Source organism: Sinohyriopsis cumingii, chromosome 6 (assembly GCF_028554795.1).
Source record: "Sinohyriopsis cumingii isolate HCF-2022 chromosome 6, ASM2855479v2, whole genome shotgun sequence".
Lineage (NCBI taxonomy): Eukaryota > Metazoa > Mollusca > Bivalvia > Unionida > Unionidae > Sinohyriopsis > Sinohyriopsis cumingii.
The window spans coordinates 6,195,002-6,213,934 of record NC_142966.1 but is presented as its reverse complement, the minus strand read 5'-3'; the positions used below and the strand labels follow the sequence as shown (position 1 = coordinate 6,213,934).

The window sequence follows — 18,933 nt, the reverse complement described above, 5'->3', positions numbered from 1 at the left end:
TCAAAGACTTATAAAACTAACAACTGTATCGCTTGGTGTTCACCATTGTTAGGTTGATGTTAGGACCGGTCATCCTGGTATCAGGATAATATGACTGGGTGGGAGATGATGCCACATGTCTGCAGAATGATCCCCGTGCTGGACATCACTATAAACTGCTGAATTACAGACATCGTAGCAATATGACTGAAAAGTTGTTAAAGCTACGTTAAAAGTCAAAGTCACGCACACGCAACTATTTATGTTACATGCGTGTATCAAATTCCATAAAGTAGTATCACTCAGTTAATTGGATAAATGAAAAGTCATTACTAAGAACAATAACTTTGAAGTATCCTTTAATATCAAAATTTGGCATTCGTAACAGGAAAATATGAACGTTTTGCTAACAATGCTGTAATATGCATGGATTCTTTCTTATACTGGATAAAAAATGAAGTAAAGGAAGGAAGGAATATTTTTGTCCAGATTAATTCAAATAATTACAAAACACCTCCGTTGTGTTGACATAGAAACGTACCTGGCAAAAACACATGCAGATACTTTGAATAAGTTTGATAATATAAGTATATACTATATACACTATATTATTCCAAGCAGAACTGCCTAAACCATGCGACTGTCAAGTTAACTGGACCTGAATGCGAAAATATGTATATCTTTCTATATTCACAGTCTCGTTATCCTGATGGTTATCGTCAATGTTCAATATTAAAAAAAGTCTTCCAGGCCACATAGGGACTGAATAAATATGACACGTATCAAAAGATACATTGTGTGTGTATTTCTAGATATCTTGAATTGTTGCAATGCCATGTACGAAAACCACGGTGTGAAAGTATTTTGCAAAAGAAGTAGATGAAACAAAAGGTTTATCAATAACTCAAGCCGAAAGCTACATTATCCGAATGGAATAAGCACAAAATAGAATTTCTTTATCACAGCTAATTACTTTTCTGCATTAACTTGGAATTGCAAGGCTATGATTATCAATTAGATCCATCAATGCGAGCATATGTTACTGGATTATTAGGAAACAAGCTTCCTTGTATCACCAAAATAAATAACCTAAATAAAATACAAAACAACAAAAAAAAAAAAAAAAAAAAAAAGAAAAGCGGCGCACCAGTTAGTCTATACCAAGTGATAATATAATAATGTACAGCATGGGAAATTCTGTTAAAGATATAAACATTTATTTTCGTTTTGTTCATTGAATTTCTTCACGTTGTCTGTATAGTTTCTTTTTCTAAACATATAAACATCAGTGACTGGGACACAGATTACTTCCTCTGTGTGGCACAGATCGAACAAGCGATGATGATGATTACAAACCCAAAGATTATCCAGTCTACGGTAACCATGGCAAAAGCGAACGTCAAAACTACATCATTACAGGACTTGCAATTCGTGGCATTGGTCGCACATTGGAAGTTATTGCCCTTCTTTACCATATCCCATGTGGGATACACCCAGACGCTTCCTGAAAAAAGATTTCGAAAAGTTAACAAGTACATCATTTTGCATGGAAGGTGAATGCCCATCACCGGAAACTTTTAAAGCAGAGAGACTGAAGGTTGGACAGGGGGAAACACTACATGATCCACTCACATTAATTAAGGAGCATACATTCAACTTATGCTGTGACACAGTGGTGATGTAATTTCTTAAGGCGTACACACACACACACACACACACACACATATATATACATATGCATACATATATGTGTGTGTGTGTTTTAATGAAAATTAAATTACTCGTTACAATTATTGAAAACATATTACTATGACTTGTATGTATTCAATATCCACTTAAGTGGGCTATAAACACATTTAAGACAAAATTCAGATCGTTGTACTAGATGCAGCTATCTGTATTATCAAAAGATATAGGTCGACAGCACCATAATGACCGAGTTAAAACACCTACCTACATTATCAAAAGGTATAGGTCGACAGAATCATAATGACCGAGTTAAAACACAAAATACATATGTGAACAATGACGGGGGGGGGGGGGGGCGGTTTGGTTCCAGGAGGCAAAGAAACCAAAGGTACAGTATGTACCTTATATACATATATTAGCTGTACACAAGATGGTATGTGATTGTTTTGCATTTTGTTTAACGTATGTTCTTGAACGACAATATAATAACTAAGATGCACATATTAGTGCCAGCAAATGTGTATCATTAGGACAGTGAACCTCTAGTTTTCATTTGGGCTGATCATGAGTACAATATCTCGTTTTCGCGGAGAACGCGTCTATTGAGGTCCAACTAGCACATTGATCATGTATTAGGAAATTCCTTATAAATTTATTCAGGTAAGATTTACATCACTTGGAAACTTCGCACAAGGGACATTGCGTTTTTAACAGCCTGCTGTTATCATTTCTTTTCTTGCTATTAAAGAAAAATATTATTCATGTAATAAAGTTTATGTAGCGAAAATTAAATTCCTCTGAAAATGAATCTGACATCTACTAAAGTTGTTGCATTGTAGTACCTTGCCAGGCTTCCACGTGCATACCTTGTTATGACTCGTTGTAGTGTATTGTCAGGCATCCACGTACATATTTTGCATAACTCGTTGTTGTATGTTGTCAGGCTTCCACGTACGTACCTATTTATGACTCGTTGTAGTATACTGTCAGGCTATCTTGTACGTATCTATTTATGACTTGTTTAGTATGTTGTCAGGCTTCAACGTACATACCTTTTTATGACTCGTTGTAGTATGTTGTCAGGCTTCAGCGTACATACCTTTTTATGACTCCTTGTATAATGCTGCTATGCTTCTATGAACGTACATATTTTAGGTTCAAATACATACAACAGATATACCTAGCAAAAGAAATTCAAAGGATAGGGGATCGTTGCACCACATATGTCACTCAATGATTTAACTCCACTGCGTCAATAAGAGCTCTTTGTAAAACTGAAGAAATATTTTGAGAAAAAGGTTCCAATATATACTAAGAACCCTGCACCGGAATGCAGATATCATTTAATTCTACCGTTAATTTAGATACCCTAATTCAAATCCCTATTAATTCGTCAACCTTCGTGTCAACAATCCAAGAGATACCTATGCGTATTGCATTATTCAATGCCCAATCAATAGGACCACCGGAAAAGCACATAGAAATAGTTAATTTTATCAACGACCAGAATATTGGCGTCTTTTTCCGGACAGAAACATGGCTAAAAACATCAGGCGATGAGCCCAAGTGTGCGGATCTAACACCCACTGCTTACTCCATCAAGTCGTTCCCCCGTAACTCTCGCGGAGGTGGAATTGCTGTCATCACAAAGAACTCCATGATCAAACGTCTTAACTACACAACAACATTCAATTTCGATCACACATCGTTTGAACTAGTCCAAACCACACTCACAATGGAGCAAAGGTCAGTCCATTTTTTCTGCCTATACCGCCCTCCTCCTAGTAGAAAAAACAAGTTGACCGAATCTCTCTTTTTGAAGCAGTTTCCGAATCTCCTGGAGTATGGAAATTCGATAGGTGCAGCCTGATTATTCTTGGAGATTTCAACTTTCACTTTGACTGTCCCGGAAACCCAAATACATAAAAACTCATAGATTCAATTATTGTTTTCAACCTCAAACAGTCAGTTAACCAACCCACCCATAAACATGGTCACATTTTAGACTGGATTCTTCATAGACCTGATGATAACATTCTACGGTCCTCCCTGGTATCCATGAACTTGCATCAGATAACCTCTGCATTATATGCCATCTTGACGTATCAGTCCCTAACCCTGTACCTTTATCTGCTACTAAGAGAAACCTCTGTATGATAAATAGAACCAAACTATTGCATGACATCCAAGCAAACCTAACAACTTGCTTACCTCCTACAGCAGAACAACTTATAACTGCCTGCGTTCATTGCTCGACAAACACGCCCCAGCTACCAAGTGCAGAGTATCAATTAAAAAGTGTTCTCCATGGTATTGCGCTGTTAGGGACCAGCTTCGCACTGCTAAAAGAGACCGCCGTAAAGCTGAAAGGCTTTGGCTTTCCACCAGACTCACTACTCATAAGCAAATCTATGAAGCCGCTAAGAAGAATGTCACAAATATAGTCCATGCAGTGAAATCAGCCCACTACACTACTAAGATCATGGAAAGTTTCAGCTGCAAAGAGCTCTTCGAGATTGCTAACAAGCTAATGTCAAGGAACAATACACCACTTCCAATTACCTTCTCTCCAGTCGACCTTCCGGACATGTTTGCAAATTTCTTCCGTGACAAAGTACAAACCATTAGAGATAAGCTTGACACCACAATTTCAATTGACTCGTCGTCACCATACAGTTGGGATACATAATTTAAGCGGCAACCATTAGCAGCATTTAAACCTGTCTCTATGGATTTCGTACATACAATCCTGATGGAGGGTGCACCAAAGTCATGTGAACTTGATCCAATTCCAACATCACTGCTGCTTGAGTGCTTAGATCCAGTATTGCCTTCACTAACTGATCTTATTAATACCTCTCTCTCATCTGGGGAATTCCCATCATTTTTCAAAACTGCCATTGTAAAGCCTCTGCTGAAGAAACCAACACTAGACCATAACTATTTAAAGAACTACCGCCCAGTTTCTAATACCCCATTAATATCAAAAATCTTAGAAAAGGTTGTTCTATCCCAGCTTGTATCTTATCTAATTCAAACAGTCTTTTTAGCAATGTACAATATGCATATCGCGCTTGCCACAGTACTGAAACTACTCTTCTAAAAGTAGTTAATGATATTCTCTCTGCATTGGATAGGTGGAAAGATTACAGTCCTCACCTCCTTGATTTGTCTGCAGCATTTGACACAATAGACCATAATATATTATTTCACCGTCTCCAACATGTATTTGGCATTCATGATACAGTCTTAGTATGGTTCAAGTCCTACTTGGTCAACAGGACACAAGTTGTATCTGCAAATGGAATACACTCCAACCCAGTTGATCTATGTTGTGGTGTTCCACAGGGGTCTGTTCTCTTCATTCTATACACTCAGCCGCTCTCAAGTGTCATAGATCATCATCCAGTGTCTCACCAATTGTACGCTGATAACACCCAAATATACAAATCTAGCCACCCAAATGAAGTTGATGCTACCATCCAAGGTGTAGAGAGGTGCATTTCTGCATTTCTGCAGTGAAATCATGGCTGACTTGTAACAAGCTGCAGATGAATGATGATAAAACTGAGGCCATTCTGATTACAACACAAAGACTTTCTCATTCACATCCTTTACCTCAAACAATAAATATCAGCAACACCAGCATTAAATTCACACAATCAGTACGAAACCTAGGTGTTACTCTGGACAGTACTCTCACATTGCACCAACATGTCATGAACATATGCAAGGCATCATATCTTGAGCTGAGACGCATCAGCTCCATTCGCAAATATCTTTCAGTTGATGCTACTAAAACACTTGTGTGTTCATTAGTACTTTCAAGACTGGACTGTTGTAACTCAATTCTGTCTGGCTCATCTCAATATTTACTCCTAAAACTTCAAAAAGTTCAAAACACAGCTGCTCGAATCATACTTAGAATACCACGATCAGAGCACATCTTCCCGCTGCTCTGTACCCTACACTGGCTATCCATTCGATCCAGAATCAAACACAAAATTTGTTCTCTGTGCTACGTTTCGCTGATAGATTCCAATCCAACATGCCTATCTGACCTCACCCATGTGTATACACCAGCAAGGTACTTATACTCCTCTTCTGACAATCGTGTACTCATTATTCCCACTATGAAAACAAAGTCACATGGACAGCGTTCTTTTGCATACCAGGGCCCAGCAACGTGGAATGAATTGCCCACTGAACTTAGACACAAAGACAGTGATCACATTCAAAAGTGCTCTCAAAACTCACTTATTTCGACTGCAAGAACAAACTTAAAGACCTAATAATGTTTCCTACCTTAAATATTCTCAGCATGTTTTTTTTAATGTTTTCTAATTTCATGGTGTTTGTGTTTGTAATCATATCATTCTATGTTTTTTATCTTATAGGTGTTGTCTAATGTTGTTAAGCGCTTAGAGCTTCTAAAGATTAGGCGCTATACAAAGTTCTCATTATTATTATTATTATTATTTGATAGGGAACTCTATTTACGGAGAGTTCTTGTAATGCCTGTATATACATTACCCGCGATAGTCCAGGCTAGGTTAAAACATAGTCCAGTCAGTGCGCAGAAGGTGGCGGCTGTGTTTTTATTTTCGCCATTCCTTTTAGCGCCACCTCCGGACAAAATGGGGGCCACGCCACTTACGATCAGGAAAATGGGGATCATAGACTGCAATTCGCATTCACGAAGGTAGGTCGCTCCTGAAATATATGAATAAATGAATATATGTTTGTACGGTATAAAGGTGCTTTCGATGCAAATTGTACAGATTCACAGCATAGACTTACTGCTGGTGGAGCGGGAGCTCCAGGTCGAGGACCTTGTCTCTAACAAAGAGCTTAAAGCAAGCGAACCATCCGGGCTACGTACACAGCAACATTAGACATGTTTTTCTTGGACAGGGAAGATAAATAGATTAGCTTGTCGTTGTTGCTACGGTCAATATCCCATGATGTGGACAGTGGATAAGTAAGACTATTCACCTCTTCCGTATGTGGTAATCACGTGCACGCATTCACCGAGGCCCTGGCTAAATAAAAATGTCTAAAGAAACGTCGAACGCTGACCACGACATAAATCTAACTCCACCAGTGGTCATCAGTGACAGTAGCCCTTTCCACGTGACGCTCAAACCTATTAGCTAGCTATGTGTAACTGACTGAAGTCTGATTTTAATGAGATCTAGACTGTCCTACGTAGAGGAGATCTGATTTTAATGAGATCTAGACTGTCCTACGTAGAGGAGATCTGATTTTAATGAGATCTAGACTGTCTTACGTAGAGGAGATCTGATTTTAATGAGATCTAGACTGTCCTACGTAGAGGAGATCTGATTTTAATGAGATCTAGACTGTCCTACGTAGAGATCTGATTTTAATAAGATCTAGACTGTCCTACGTAGAGGAGATCTGATTTTAATGAGATCTAGACTGTCCTACGTAGAGGAGATCTGATTTTAATGAGATCTAGACTGTCCTACATAGAGGAGATCTGATTTTAATGAGATCTAGACTGTCCTACGTAGAGGAAATCTGATTTTAATGAGATCTAGACTGTCCTACGTAGAGGAGATCTGATTTTAATAAGATCTAGACTGTCCTACGTATAGGAGACCTGATTTTAATGAGATCTAGACTGTCCTACGTAGAGGAGATCTGATTTTAATTTTAATGAGATCTAGACTGTCCTACGTAGAGGAGATCTGATTTTAATGAGATCTAGACTGTCCTACGTAGAGGAGATATGATTTTAATGAGATCTAGACTGTCCTACGTAGAGGAGATCTGATTTTAATGAGATCTAGACTGTCCTACGTAGAGGAGATCTGATTTTAATTTTAATGAGATCTAGACTGTCCTACGTAGAGGAGATCTGATTTTAATGAGATCTAGACTGTCCTACGTAGAGGAGATATGATTTTAATGAGATCTAGACTGTCCTACGTAGAGGAGACCTGATTTTAATGAGATCTAGACTGTCCTACGTAGAGGAGATCTGATTTTAATTTTAATGAGATCTAGACTGTCCTACGTAGAGGAGATCTGATTTTAATGAGATCTAGACTGTCCTACGTAGAGGAGATCTGATTTTAATGAGATCTAGACTGTCCTACGTAGAGATCTGATTTTAATAAGATCTAGACTGTCCTACGTAGAGGAGATCTGATTTTAATGAGATCTAGACTGTCCTACGTAGAGGAGATCTGATTTTAATGAGATCTAGACTGTTCTACATAGAGGAGATCTGATTTTAATGAGATCTAGACTGTCCTACGTAGAGGAGATCTGATTTTAATGAGATCTAGACTGTCCTACGTAGAGGAGATCTGATTTTAATAAGATCTAGACTGTCCTACGTAGAGGAGATCTGATTTTAATGAGATCTAGACTGTCCTACGTAGAGGAGATCTGATTTTAATGAGATCTAGACTGTCCTACGTAGAGGAGATCTGATTTTAATGAGATCTAGACTGTCCTACGTAGAGGAGATCTGATTTTAGTGAGATCTAGACTGTCCTACGTAGAGGAGATCTGATTTTAATGAGATCTAGACTGTCCTACGTAGAGATCTGATTTTAATAAGATCTAGACTGTCCTACGTAGAGGAGATCTGATTTTAATGAGATCTAGACTGTCCTACGTAGAGGAGATCTGATTTTAATTTTAATGAGATCTAGACTGTCCTACGTAGAGGAGATCTGATTTTAATAAGATCTAGACTGTCCTACGTAGAGGAGATCTGATTTTAATGAGATCTAGACTGTCCTACGTAGAGGAGATCTGATTTTAATGAGATCTAGACTGTCCTACGTAGAGGAGATCTGATTTTAATGAGATCTAGACTATCCTACGTAGAGGAGATCTGATTTTAATGAGATCTAGACTGTCCTACGTAGAGGAGATCTGATTTTAATAAGATTTAGACTGTCCTACGTAGAGGAGATCTGATTTTAATGAGATTTAGACTGTCCTACGTAGAGGAGATCTGATTTTAATGAGATCTAGAGGAGATCTGATTTTAATGAGACTGGAAGTAGCCGATTTCTGACGATATCCCTCGATAATGTCAGCTGTTTTTTGTTTATGCTCTGCTGTGTGTATCCTGCATAGAAAATTTTAGTAGGAACATAATTATCTTTCCTAACTCAAGACAAATAAAACACATGCACAGAGAACAGAAAATGGAAGAAAAGCAAGTGATCAAGGGACAAAATGGACGATCTCATTTCGTTCTCATAATCTTATTAATGTATGTTGAACACAGTGAAAACATATTTTTGTTAATACTCACTCAAGCGAATTACTGAAATTATTTTATTTTTAAAATCCATTCATACACTGACTAGCACAATTAAATTCTAAATGTATCCAAATAATTCAATTGAAAGTGGAAAATGATTTACAAAAACAATGAAAATGAACTGGTTTTGATCTCCAGAGAGAGAGAGAGAGAGAGAGAGAGAGAGAGAGAGTTTAACAGACCTTCATCACAATGTGTAAATGAACAACCTCTCTGTCACGTAAACACTGTATTTTACATTGACGCTAAATGCAATGTTTCATGCAACTCAGTTTTCCGGTATTGTCTAAGATCAATGGACAACAGAAACTGCGCAGAAATCCCGACGCACACTGCACATTTCAAATGTATCAGCTACCATGACAGCAACATCGAATAAGCACACTCACAATGGCAGAACTTTGACAGACGGATTTTTCTTTTGGCGATCTTTTCATAATTAGAATCGTCACGTTCCATTGAGCATTGCGTCATCTTTTCTAAAACCACAAATTCACTGTGCGTGTTTGGCTACATAGCATTTCATCTACCTTAATAAACTTAATTTCGTCGAAAACTAAGTGAGAATCACCTCGTGTATGCAAGGGCTTCCTACTTATATTGTATTACTGCGCGGTGCGCGGGTTAAACGACGCAAAAAATGTACGAAAAACATGTAAATACTATTTAGCTTCGGTTGTGTTGTTCCTCTAATATAACATAATATACATATTAACATGCTTTCATTATCTATATAATAAAAGGTTATTTAGTAAGAATTAGAAAATATTGGGTCCTCATGTATTTGCCTAGAATGGCCCCGCATTCTCGGTCATTCAGGGCCACTTGACATTGGGCCTAATTGTATGTGCGTGTGTGTATGTGCGTGTGTATGTGTGTATTCTGGAATTTTAACGTAGCTTTAACACTTTTAGTCATATCAATACGATGTCTGCATTGTGACAGTTTATATTGATGTCTAGCCCTGAGACATCATGCCCCACCCGGTCAAATTATCCTTACACCAGTCTGACCAGTTATAACACTAATCTCTTAATGCTGAGCGCCATGCCAAGTAGCTAAAAAAAACAACATTTTTTTGTATTTGGTTTGACTTGGCCGGGGTTCGAAACAGAAGCGGACACTCTAACCACTCAGGCCACCGAAGAGCTCCCTTGGGTCTAACATTTTTCAATACTAAGCAAATAACCTATTCATACTGTTTTCATCGTGATTCTTATTCTCCCTCTAAAATAGATGCATGGAAAACAATGTTGGCCAAAACACAGATATAGAGTGTATAGAAACACTAAAATAGATATGGAATACACGGAAAACAATGCTGGCCTGAGCACAGATATAGAATGCATGGAAACACTAAAAAAAGATATGGAATGCACGGAAAACAATGTTGGCCTAAACCCAGATACAGAAGTAGTGATAAAAATGTTGGACTCGAAACAGATATAAAATGCATGCAGAACAATGCTGCACTAAAAATAGGATATGGCGACAAGATATTCGAAATAACTGTTTTTCAACAAACTATAGGAACTGCAACATGTTTTGGAGCAAAACTATGAAATCATTCATGTTTTAGAAGGTATTAAAGAAATGTCGAAAATAGCTGAAAATAAAAGTTCCCTTTGTTTGTGATTGTCCAGTTGGATTGTTGATAAATACCAAAAACTTTTTCTCAAAACTAACTTATTCTCTGGCATTATTTTTGTCGTTTTTATTAAAACGTTCATTTTAGGTCTTTTTAAAAAAATAGAACAACTCATTTAAATTTCAATCAAGAGCTTTCTCTTTTTTATGCAGTTTGAAAGAATTACTATGTAGTCCTAAGTGGTATTAATAGTAAGAGTACCTTGTACTACCGTCCTATTTGTGCACCAAAACTAAATAGCAAATTTTGTGCTCGACAGTAACTGAAGATATGCATTCTCTGTAATCTTGCATACTTGACCGACATGTCGAAACTTAAAGAAACTTGCCACCTGTCCGTTTGAACTGAAGTCATGCGTTGGTCGATATGTCAAACATTAAAAAAAAACTTACCATCTGTCAATTTATACTCAAGTCTTGCGTTGGCAGACTTGTGAAAGATTAAAGAAGATTATCAACTGTGAGTTTGTATAAAAGTCATGCTTTGCCCGACATGTTGAATATTACAGACGCTAGCTATCTATTAGTTTATACTGAAGTATTGCTTTCTAACAATGCTCCTTGGTAGATTTGAAAAGAATTTTCACATCACTATTTTAAATTTCACTGACCTTCAATTTTTACTTTGTGATTAATTATAATATATACTGCGTTCAGTTTAGAAATTTCATATCATGTGCCTTTATCGCCACTGAATACTTATCATGACCCCTCTCAGAGAGAGATTTGCACAGCAACAATATAAGTGTGTGTGTGTTGACCCTTACCTATGACGATCTTGGCAATTCCAAGTCCTAGTAGAATTAACACAAGGATGATACAAAAGCAGAGGAAAGCTGAAATATCAGAACAGTGAATAAATATTTATTATTATTATTATTATTACTCATCTGTGTGCGTGTATGTAAGAATATATATATATATATATATATATATATATATATATATATATATATATATATATATATATATATATATATACGCACACATTATAACTAACATGGCTTTCAAAGTGTTCGTATAAAAGCAGTTTGATACACCAATACTACTGGTATATCAAACTGTAATCCGCCCATGGCGTAATAATACGCATACATATAAATATCGTTTCAAGATCAGGCTATATTTCAACAGTAGACTATTGATTCTATTGTCTCTATATCTGTGATGAATTTCCACTGATAAATCATTACTGTTGTGATACAATAAGGATAAAAAAGTAAAAAATCTCAGTCTTCTAAATGAATAAAATATGGTTCAGAATTTCAGTGAAATCTTCCCTGCTGTATCTCTCTGTCTCTGTCTCATCCTCATATATGTATAAAGGAGAGAATACATGGAAGTATGTGGAACGAGCGATAAAAGAAAACTGAACTTGCATCAAGTACATTACAAGAACTTGAGTGAGATTTCGTAACGATAAGTGTAAAAGTGTCATGGGATTTTAATACAATGTTCACAAGACCAATGATACGAAGTTGCAATAACGTCCGAAGGCTGCTCTAACCACCCTGTATCTGAAATGTATAGATGTGTATGTGTAGTGATACTTGACGAATTGGTATGAACTTGACGGACGAATAGCTCACTCGATGTGCAAAGGAAAGATTTTAAATGATGAATGCACAATTCGATTACGTTTCAACAATAATTGAAATACTTGCACTTTACTTTTTAATATTATTCCTGCAATTTGGCAAGTAAAACTCCAAAACAAACAAACAAAATGAAAACAAGACTGAAGAAATCATTCGTTTTTCATTAGCCTGAACTATAAAGTTATTATGAAATTATAACAATATTGGGCTAGATGGTAATTCCAGATTGACATTCGAGTTGCATCTGAGTTTGTTTTTGTTTTGGTGGACTGGAGCGCTTTTTGAAGCATATGATTGAAAAGGCAGACGACTTTCCAACTGTTTGTAGAGTATGATTATTAAGTCAATACACAGTTCTGAGGGAGCCCCGGTAGCTCATTTAGAAGAGCGTCAGACTTGTAATCTACGTGTCACAGGTTCTATAGTCACCAAAGTAAGACTGGATTGGTTGCTTCAGTGTTTTTATGATCCTATCGGACGTTTCGAAAATCAATAAAATGCCTGCACTTTTGAATTTCGGTGTTAGTCATACAACTTTGTAATAATCGTTCTGAAAAAAATAGCCTAATTTTTTCTTACGTTGTTAATGATGACACGTAAGCTAATCATTGTGACGACAGATACATTATTATGACGTTGTGACATCCACAGCCTTAAAGGCAATTCAATATGTTCTTTATTTACATCACATCTGTTGTTTTATTATTGCTTTGGTTCCCAGCATGTGCCGGAAAAGGCAAATGAACTTCCGGCTGACCTACACACATAAACAATCGTACACACACAAACAAACGTATACACATAAACAATCGTACACTCATAAACAATCGTACACACACAAACAAACGTACACACATAAACACTCGTACACACATAAACAATCGTACACACACAAACAAACGTACTCAGCCTTTTTGCTTCGCATGCTCGAAAACATTTTAGCTGCATATAATGACCATTCTAAAATGCCTTCCAGACCGTGGCATTTTTGTCGTCATCATAACTAATCTGACGTCACAGAAACTAGACCGCTCCGGTGGCCTAGTCGTTAGAGCGTCCGCCTCGGATGCGGGAGGTTCGATCCCCGGCCGAGTCATACCAAAGACTTACAAAAATTGTATTAACAGCTGCCTCGCTTGGCGCTCAGCATTAAGAGGTTAGTGTTAGGACTGGTCGGCCTGGTGTCAGGATAATCTGACTGGGTGGGACATCATGCTACATGTCTGCGGCATGATGCCCCAGTGCTAGACATCACTATAAACTGCCACATTGCAGACATCGTAGCGATTTGACTGAGAAATTGTTAAAGCTATGTTAAAAATCCAAATCACATCACAACACTTTGAAACTAGACGATGTGTCATCACTAGTAGTAGAAATTACAGACGTCTGAAACCTAATAACTACTTAAAAATAATTCGTTACAAAGTTACAGAAATGACATGAAAAGGTGAAAGTTCAGGTATTATTATGGACACTTTTCTACATAGCCGTTTGTGTGTATCATACATAATTTGCGGTCATAAAATGGAAATAGCATATGTGAAGTCTGCAATAAGATTATTATCACATAGTTGGTATAATTTACTGTGTGCAGTTTAATATTTTTGATATGACAGCATGTTAACATATCACTATATGTGAAACTGATTGAGCCAAATAAGTTCACAAAATTGTTGCTAAGTATTCTCTTTACTGACTGGCTGCGATCGTAGTAATTTTCCTTATCCCGTCTTCTGGAACTATTTTGACTATTGCTATCTACATTTTGGCGACAAACGACAATGACTTATCGTTGAACAGCAAAATGATCATGAGATCTCCTGTTCGCTTCAAAAGGCCGTAAGTGAAACTAAAGGCATAGAAAACCCTGTTTGTTATTTCGTTAAAAATGGAGAAATCCTGAGGTACCTGCTGATGACGAGTGGTCAGTGAACTATCAAATTGTGGTTCCATAAAAATAAAGACAGGAAATTATTAGTCTGGCCCACGAAACTCCTTTGGTGGGTCATTTAGGGATTAATAAGACCTATCACAAGATCTTGAATCACTTCTATTAGGCAAATATTACAAGTGATGATTTTAACTACTGCAGATCTTGTTACATTTGTCAAATGGTAGGAAAACCCAATAAGACGATACCAAAGGCTCACCTGCAACCTATTCCCGCATGCAGTCCTTTACCTAAGACCAAGTCAAGTAGCCGATGCTTGGTGACCATAATGAGTGCGTCTATAGGATTCACATAGGCAATTCCTTTGAGGAATATCAAAACCAAAACAATAGTTAAAGCTTTGATAAAGTTCTGTTTTACTCAATCTGACGTTCCCAAATATGTCCAATCTGATGAAGAGCCAAATTTTATATCTGGAATTTTTCAGCAAGCTATGCTTAACACGTGCGTCCAGCAATCCAAGTCAAACGTGAAATTAAGGTTTGACAGAGCTACGATGGTGATAGAGTTCTGTCTCACTTGCTAATGTTTCAAGTTTTCTTCAGATTATGTATTAGGGCCCTTTCAAGGTTAAGAAGAAAATTAATGAATTAATTACAGTAATAAAACTCCCGGGATGTGCTCGTATTAAAGGAGTATAGAGATAGCCATGCTAATCAGATAATTAATTTAGTCGTACATATCCCACACCTGTACCTGTCCCACACAGTGGGGATTTTAGCGATGGAATGCAATCGGACTGTTTAGATTTGGGAGTAACAAATCTTCGAAATTCATAAATTATGAATAATCTGGACCATAATTTTCACATTTGCAGCAACAAGAAAAAAGTTATTACTTGAATGAAAACTTATTTCCAGATGTTCCTACAAGAAAAAGAAAAATCTACGATGACATTGCTATTATATATTCCACACATGTGAAACAAAACCCGTAAAGGATGAACCCTCTCAAACTGGAATTATAAAAAATGAAATGCAATATTTATTGGAGAATGATTTCTTAGAGCCGAGTGAAAGTGACGGGGGATCACCATGTATACTTGTTCCGCAACCAAATAAAACTTTCAGCATGTGCAATGGTTATAGGAAGGTCAACAGTGTGACTAAAACAGATTCATTTCCATACCAAGAATCGATGACTGTATTGCTAAAATTGGAAATTCAAATTATGTCATAATATTTGACCTCCTGAAAGGATTTTAGTAAATTCCAGTGACTAAAAGGGCAAAGAAAATTTCGGCATTCGTGACCCCAGATGGACTTTATCAATATAATGTGCTGCCGATTGTGATGAAAGGTTCACTTAGCATGTTTCAAATTAATTTATCCAAAAGTGAGTTTTGCCGTGCTTGTGTAACAATGCTAGGAGATATAGTGGGCTATGGACAAATTTAATCTATGGATGCTAAGATCAAGGCTATCTCCGAATTCCCTGTTCCTATCAGTAAAAACATCCGATGCGATATTTGGGTATGGCTGGATACTATCGGAAATTTTCTTCCAAGGTTTTCATAACTGCTGAAGCTCTGACAAATGTATTGAGAAGAAAACCAAGTTTCATTGGTCTGGCAAATGTCAGGAGGGTTTTGATACGTTCAAAGCCATAATTAAGATTGCTCCAGTTGTTTCAGCTCCAAATTTCAGCCAATCATTTCAACTGTATGTTGATGCAGGTGATGTTGGGGTTGGAGCAGTTTTGATTCAAGAAAATGAAAATGGGATAGATCGCCCATTGTGTTATTTCTCGAAGAAGTTAAACAGCACCAGAGAAATTATTCCACAATCGAAAAGGAATGTTTGGGTTTGATATTGCCATTACAATACTTTGAGGTCTACATTAGTTCAATTCCTTTTCCGGTTATTGTGTTTAGTGATCACAATCTTCTTACCTGCATCGTCAAGATGAAAAACAAAAGTAGAGATTATTAAAGTGCAGTTTGATGTTGCAGGAATACGATACTGACATCAGGCACATGAAGGGAAAAGACAATTTAATAGCAGATGCGCTTTCACGTGTATGGAAATACATTGTTTCGTGTATAATTTGAGTCTTTCATAAGATTTTATCTAATGTTATATTTTACCACATGCATATTTGACTTATAGTAAAATGAAAGCTTTATTCTATAAATCTTTCTTTTTCTTTATGAGGGGACGTGTTATGCATATTTAATTTAGTTGTTTGTCTGTTAGTTTTTAATTTTATATTTCCCTACTTGTTAGTTTAACGTAAACGTGTTTGCTGGACATGACCTTGTCCAAAATTGAGTTCACGTCTGTTTGACTGAAATTGGATTTTTAAAAATTGTTTTATTCATTGAAAACAACTAAGATATAGCTAAATTATTCTCTTTACATATTTGGGTTTAAAATGAGCGTTATTATTAATATAAGAAGTAAATATGTTTATTTGGGTCAAGGTTTTGGAATTTCCTAAGTGAATTATACATTATCCAGTTTATTGTTTTGTAAACATCAGGTTCATTTTGGAATTTTTTTTTTATAGAGGTGACTTTATGTCAAGTAGAGAGTTATATATAGTATAACTGAGAGGATTTTATCAGTTGCTATAAGATCCATCACCTTGAAAATATATTATGTTGTGTCCAGTTGGGTTGGATTTTATTTCTTCCAATTATTGAATACATGTGATTATTTTCTCTGGAAATATAAATGTAGTCGATACAATTCTTGGATAAAGACATTCACTAGAATTTATAGTGAATTCAAACTTGGATTTATATTACTGTGATTCAATAAAAAAGACTGTTCGCACATCAACACTTAAGGAGCTATAGGAGACACATCATCACCTTCAGTTTTTGGATATATTCGGGACTTTTACTGTAAATTTCGGATTATTTTGGGATTCAATTCGCAATACCGTAAGCTCTTATTTTTCATCTTTGCTTTCTATTTTAGGGAAATAAATCATTTGTTAATTTTTACAAGGCTTGCTGTCTTTCACTCTTTTATGTTGCTTATTTTAAGAGCATAGACTAGTAGCAATACTCACATGCGGTCCAACAAATGGCAAGACATTCCGGGACGACACTTTTTCTCGGCCTCTCTTCACTCGGCCTCTCTTCAGGTGCTTCGTCAATACCTTTTCCGTGGTCCATTTCAACGTACGTCGCCTAAGGAATTGAGAATAAAGTGAATTTGGTATAGTGTTTAATCAAGCTGAAAGTGAAATTCAGCTCCCTGAAGTCTTTTCGATATCTGTACAATGGTATGCATGCTCTACATATTCAGCTCCCTGAAGTCTTTTCGATATCTGTACAATGGTATGCATGCTCTACATATTCAAAAGCATCTTATGCCAATTTACTAAAACATCGGACGCCTACTTATGCCGAAATTAGGTCAAGTGTAAAAGTCTGTAAACAACTTTGCGAAAATGTAAATGTGCAAATTTGAAATATATGCGAAATTCTCATTCAGTTAGTCTATTTTTGATTCATAAAATTCCTGTCTAATATATAATAATTTCCAACATATGATGAATACAATCTCTCTCTGACCGCTCTGGTGGCCTAATGGTTAGAGCGTCCGCCATGGATGCGGGTGGTCGGAGGTTCGAGTCATACCAAAGACTTAAAAATTGTTACTAATATCTGTCTCGCTAGGAGCTCAGCATTAAAATGTTAGAGGTAGGACTGGTTGGTCTGGTGTCAGGATAATGTGACTGGGTGGAACATTATGCTATGTGTCTGCGGCATGATGTCCCAGTGCTAGACATCACTATAAACTGAAACACTGCAGACATCGTAGTGATATGACTGAAACAAATTGCTAAAATTACGTTAAAAATCCAAAGACTATCTCTCTCTCACTCTTAGAGCAAGATTGACTTTTACCGGTTGTCCAAAATTTCCTTAATACTTTATGATACTTTTTAGAAACAAAATAATGTCTGCACAAATCGGTAAATACCTAGATATGATCATTAAATTCTTATAATTCAAAGGTTCCTCCTTTTTGTCACAAAAGACAGCCGAGTTGTATTTCATTGGTCTCTTCACATATCGTTAGAATGCATAACCCCGTCTAAGCTAGTGACGGGCTATCGATCCTTGTATGGTAGATTTGACACGATGAAGAGTCGGAGAAAGTCGTACCAAATGTTGTTATAGAGTTCAATTGACCTACAGTGCTTATTATTTAATATGTGTGATATCTCAATACGTTAAAACATTACTAACTGTCTGATTAGCCCATAAAAGACGACTAAATTTCCGCGAAGCGTTCGTAAATTTGATATATTGCAACGCTGGTAACTTCCCTTGCTAGTTTTCTGGAACCTATTTTTGTTAGTTCCAATATTACTATCAACATAGTAGCGTTCGTCTTTCCAATTGATAGCCAAAATGTCCATTAGGATAACATGACGGTGATTTTATTGATAGCCAAAATGTCCATTAGGATAACATGATGGTGATTTTATTGATAGCCAAATGTATATTAGGATAACATGATGGTGATTTTATTGATAGCCAAATGTCCATTAGGATAACATGATGGTGATTTTATTGATAGCCAAATGTCCATTAGGATAACATGATGGTGATTTTATTGATAACCGAAATGTCCATTAGGATAACATGATGGTGATTTTATTGATAGCCAAATGTCCATTAGGATAACATGATGGTGATTTTATTGATAGCCAAATGTCCATTAGGATAACATGACGGTGATTTTATTGATAGCCTAAATGTCCATTAGGATAACATGATGGTGATTTTATTG

At 36.6% G+C, this 18,933-nt stretch overlaps 1 protein-coding gene across 2 annotated transcripts in view; it reads right to left on the bottom strand.

Moving 5' to 3' along the window:
• Positions 1-321: 321 nt before the first annotated feature.
• Positions 322-18,933, bottom strand: part of LOC149796314 (uncharacterized) — a 57,504-nt gene continuing 38,892 nt past the window's right edge. For both annotated transcript variants that reach the window (XM_089960960.1, XM_089960961.1), the window contains exons 2-5: positions 17,198-17,318; positions 11,395-11,463; positions 6,202-6,381; positions 322-1,483 (exon numbers count right to left, since the gene is read on the bottom strand). In XM_089960960.1, coding sequence (XP_089817086.1) covers positions 1,284-1,483; positions 6,202-6,381; positions 11,395-11,463; positions 17,198-17,318 — 570 coding nt within the window. In that variant the 3' untranslated portion in view covers positions 322-1,283. The remainder of the gene's footprint in view (positions 1,484-6,201; positions 6,382-11,394; positions 11,464-17,197; positions 17,319-18,933) is intronic.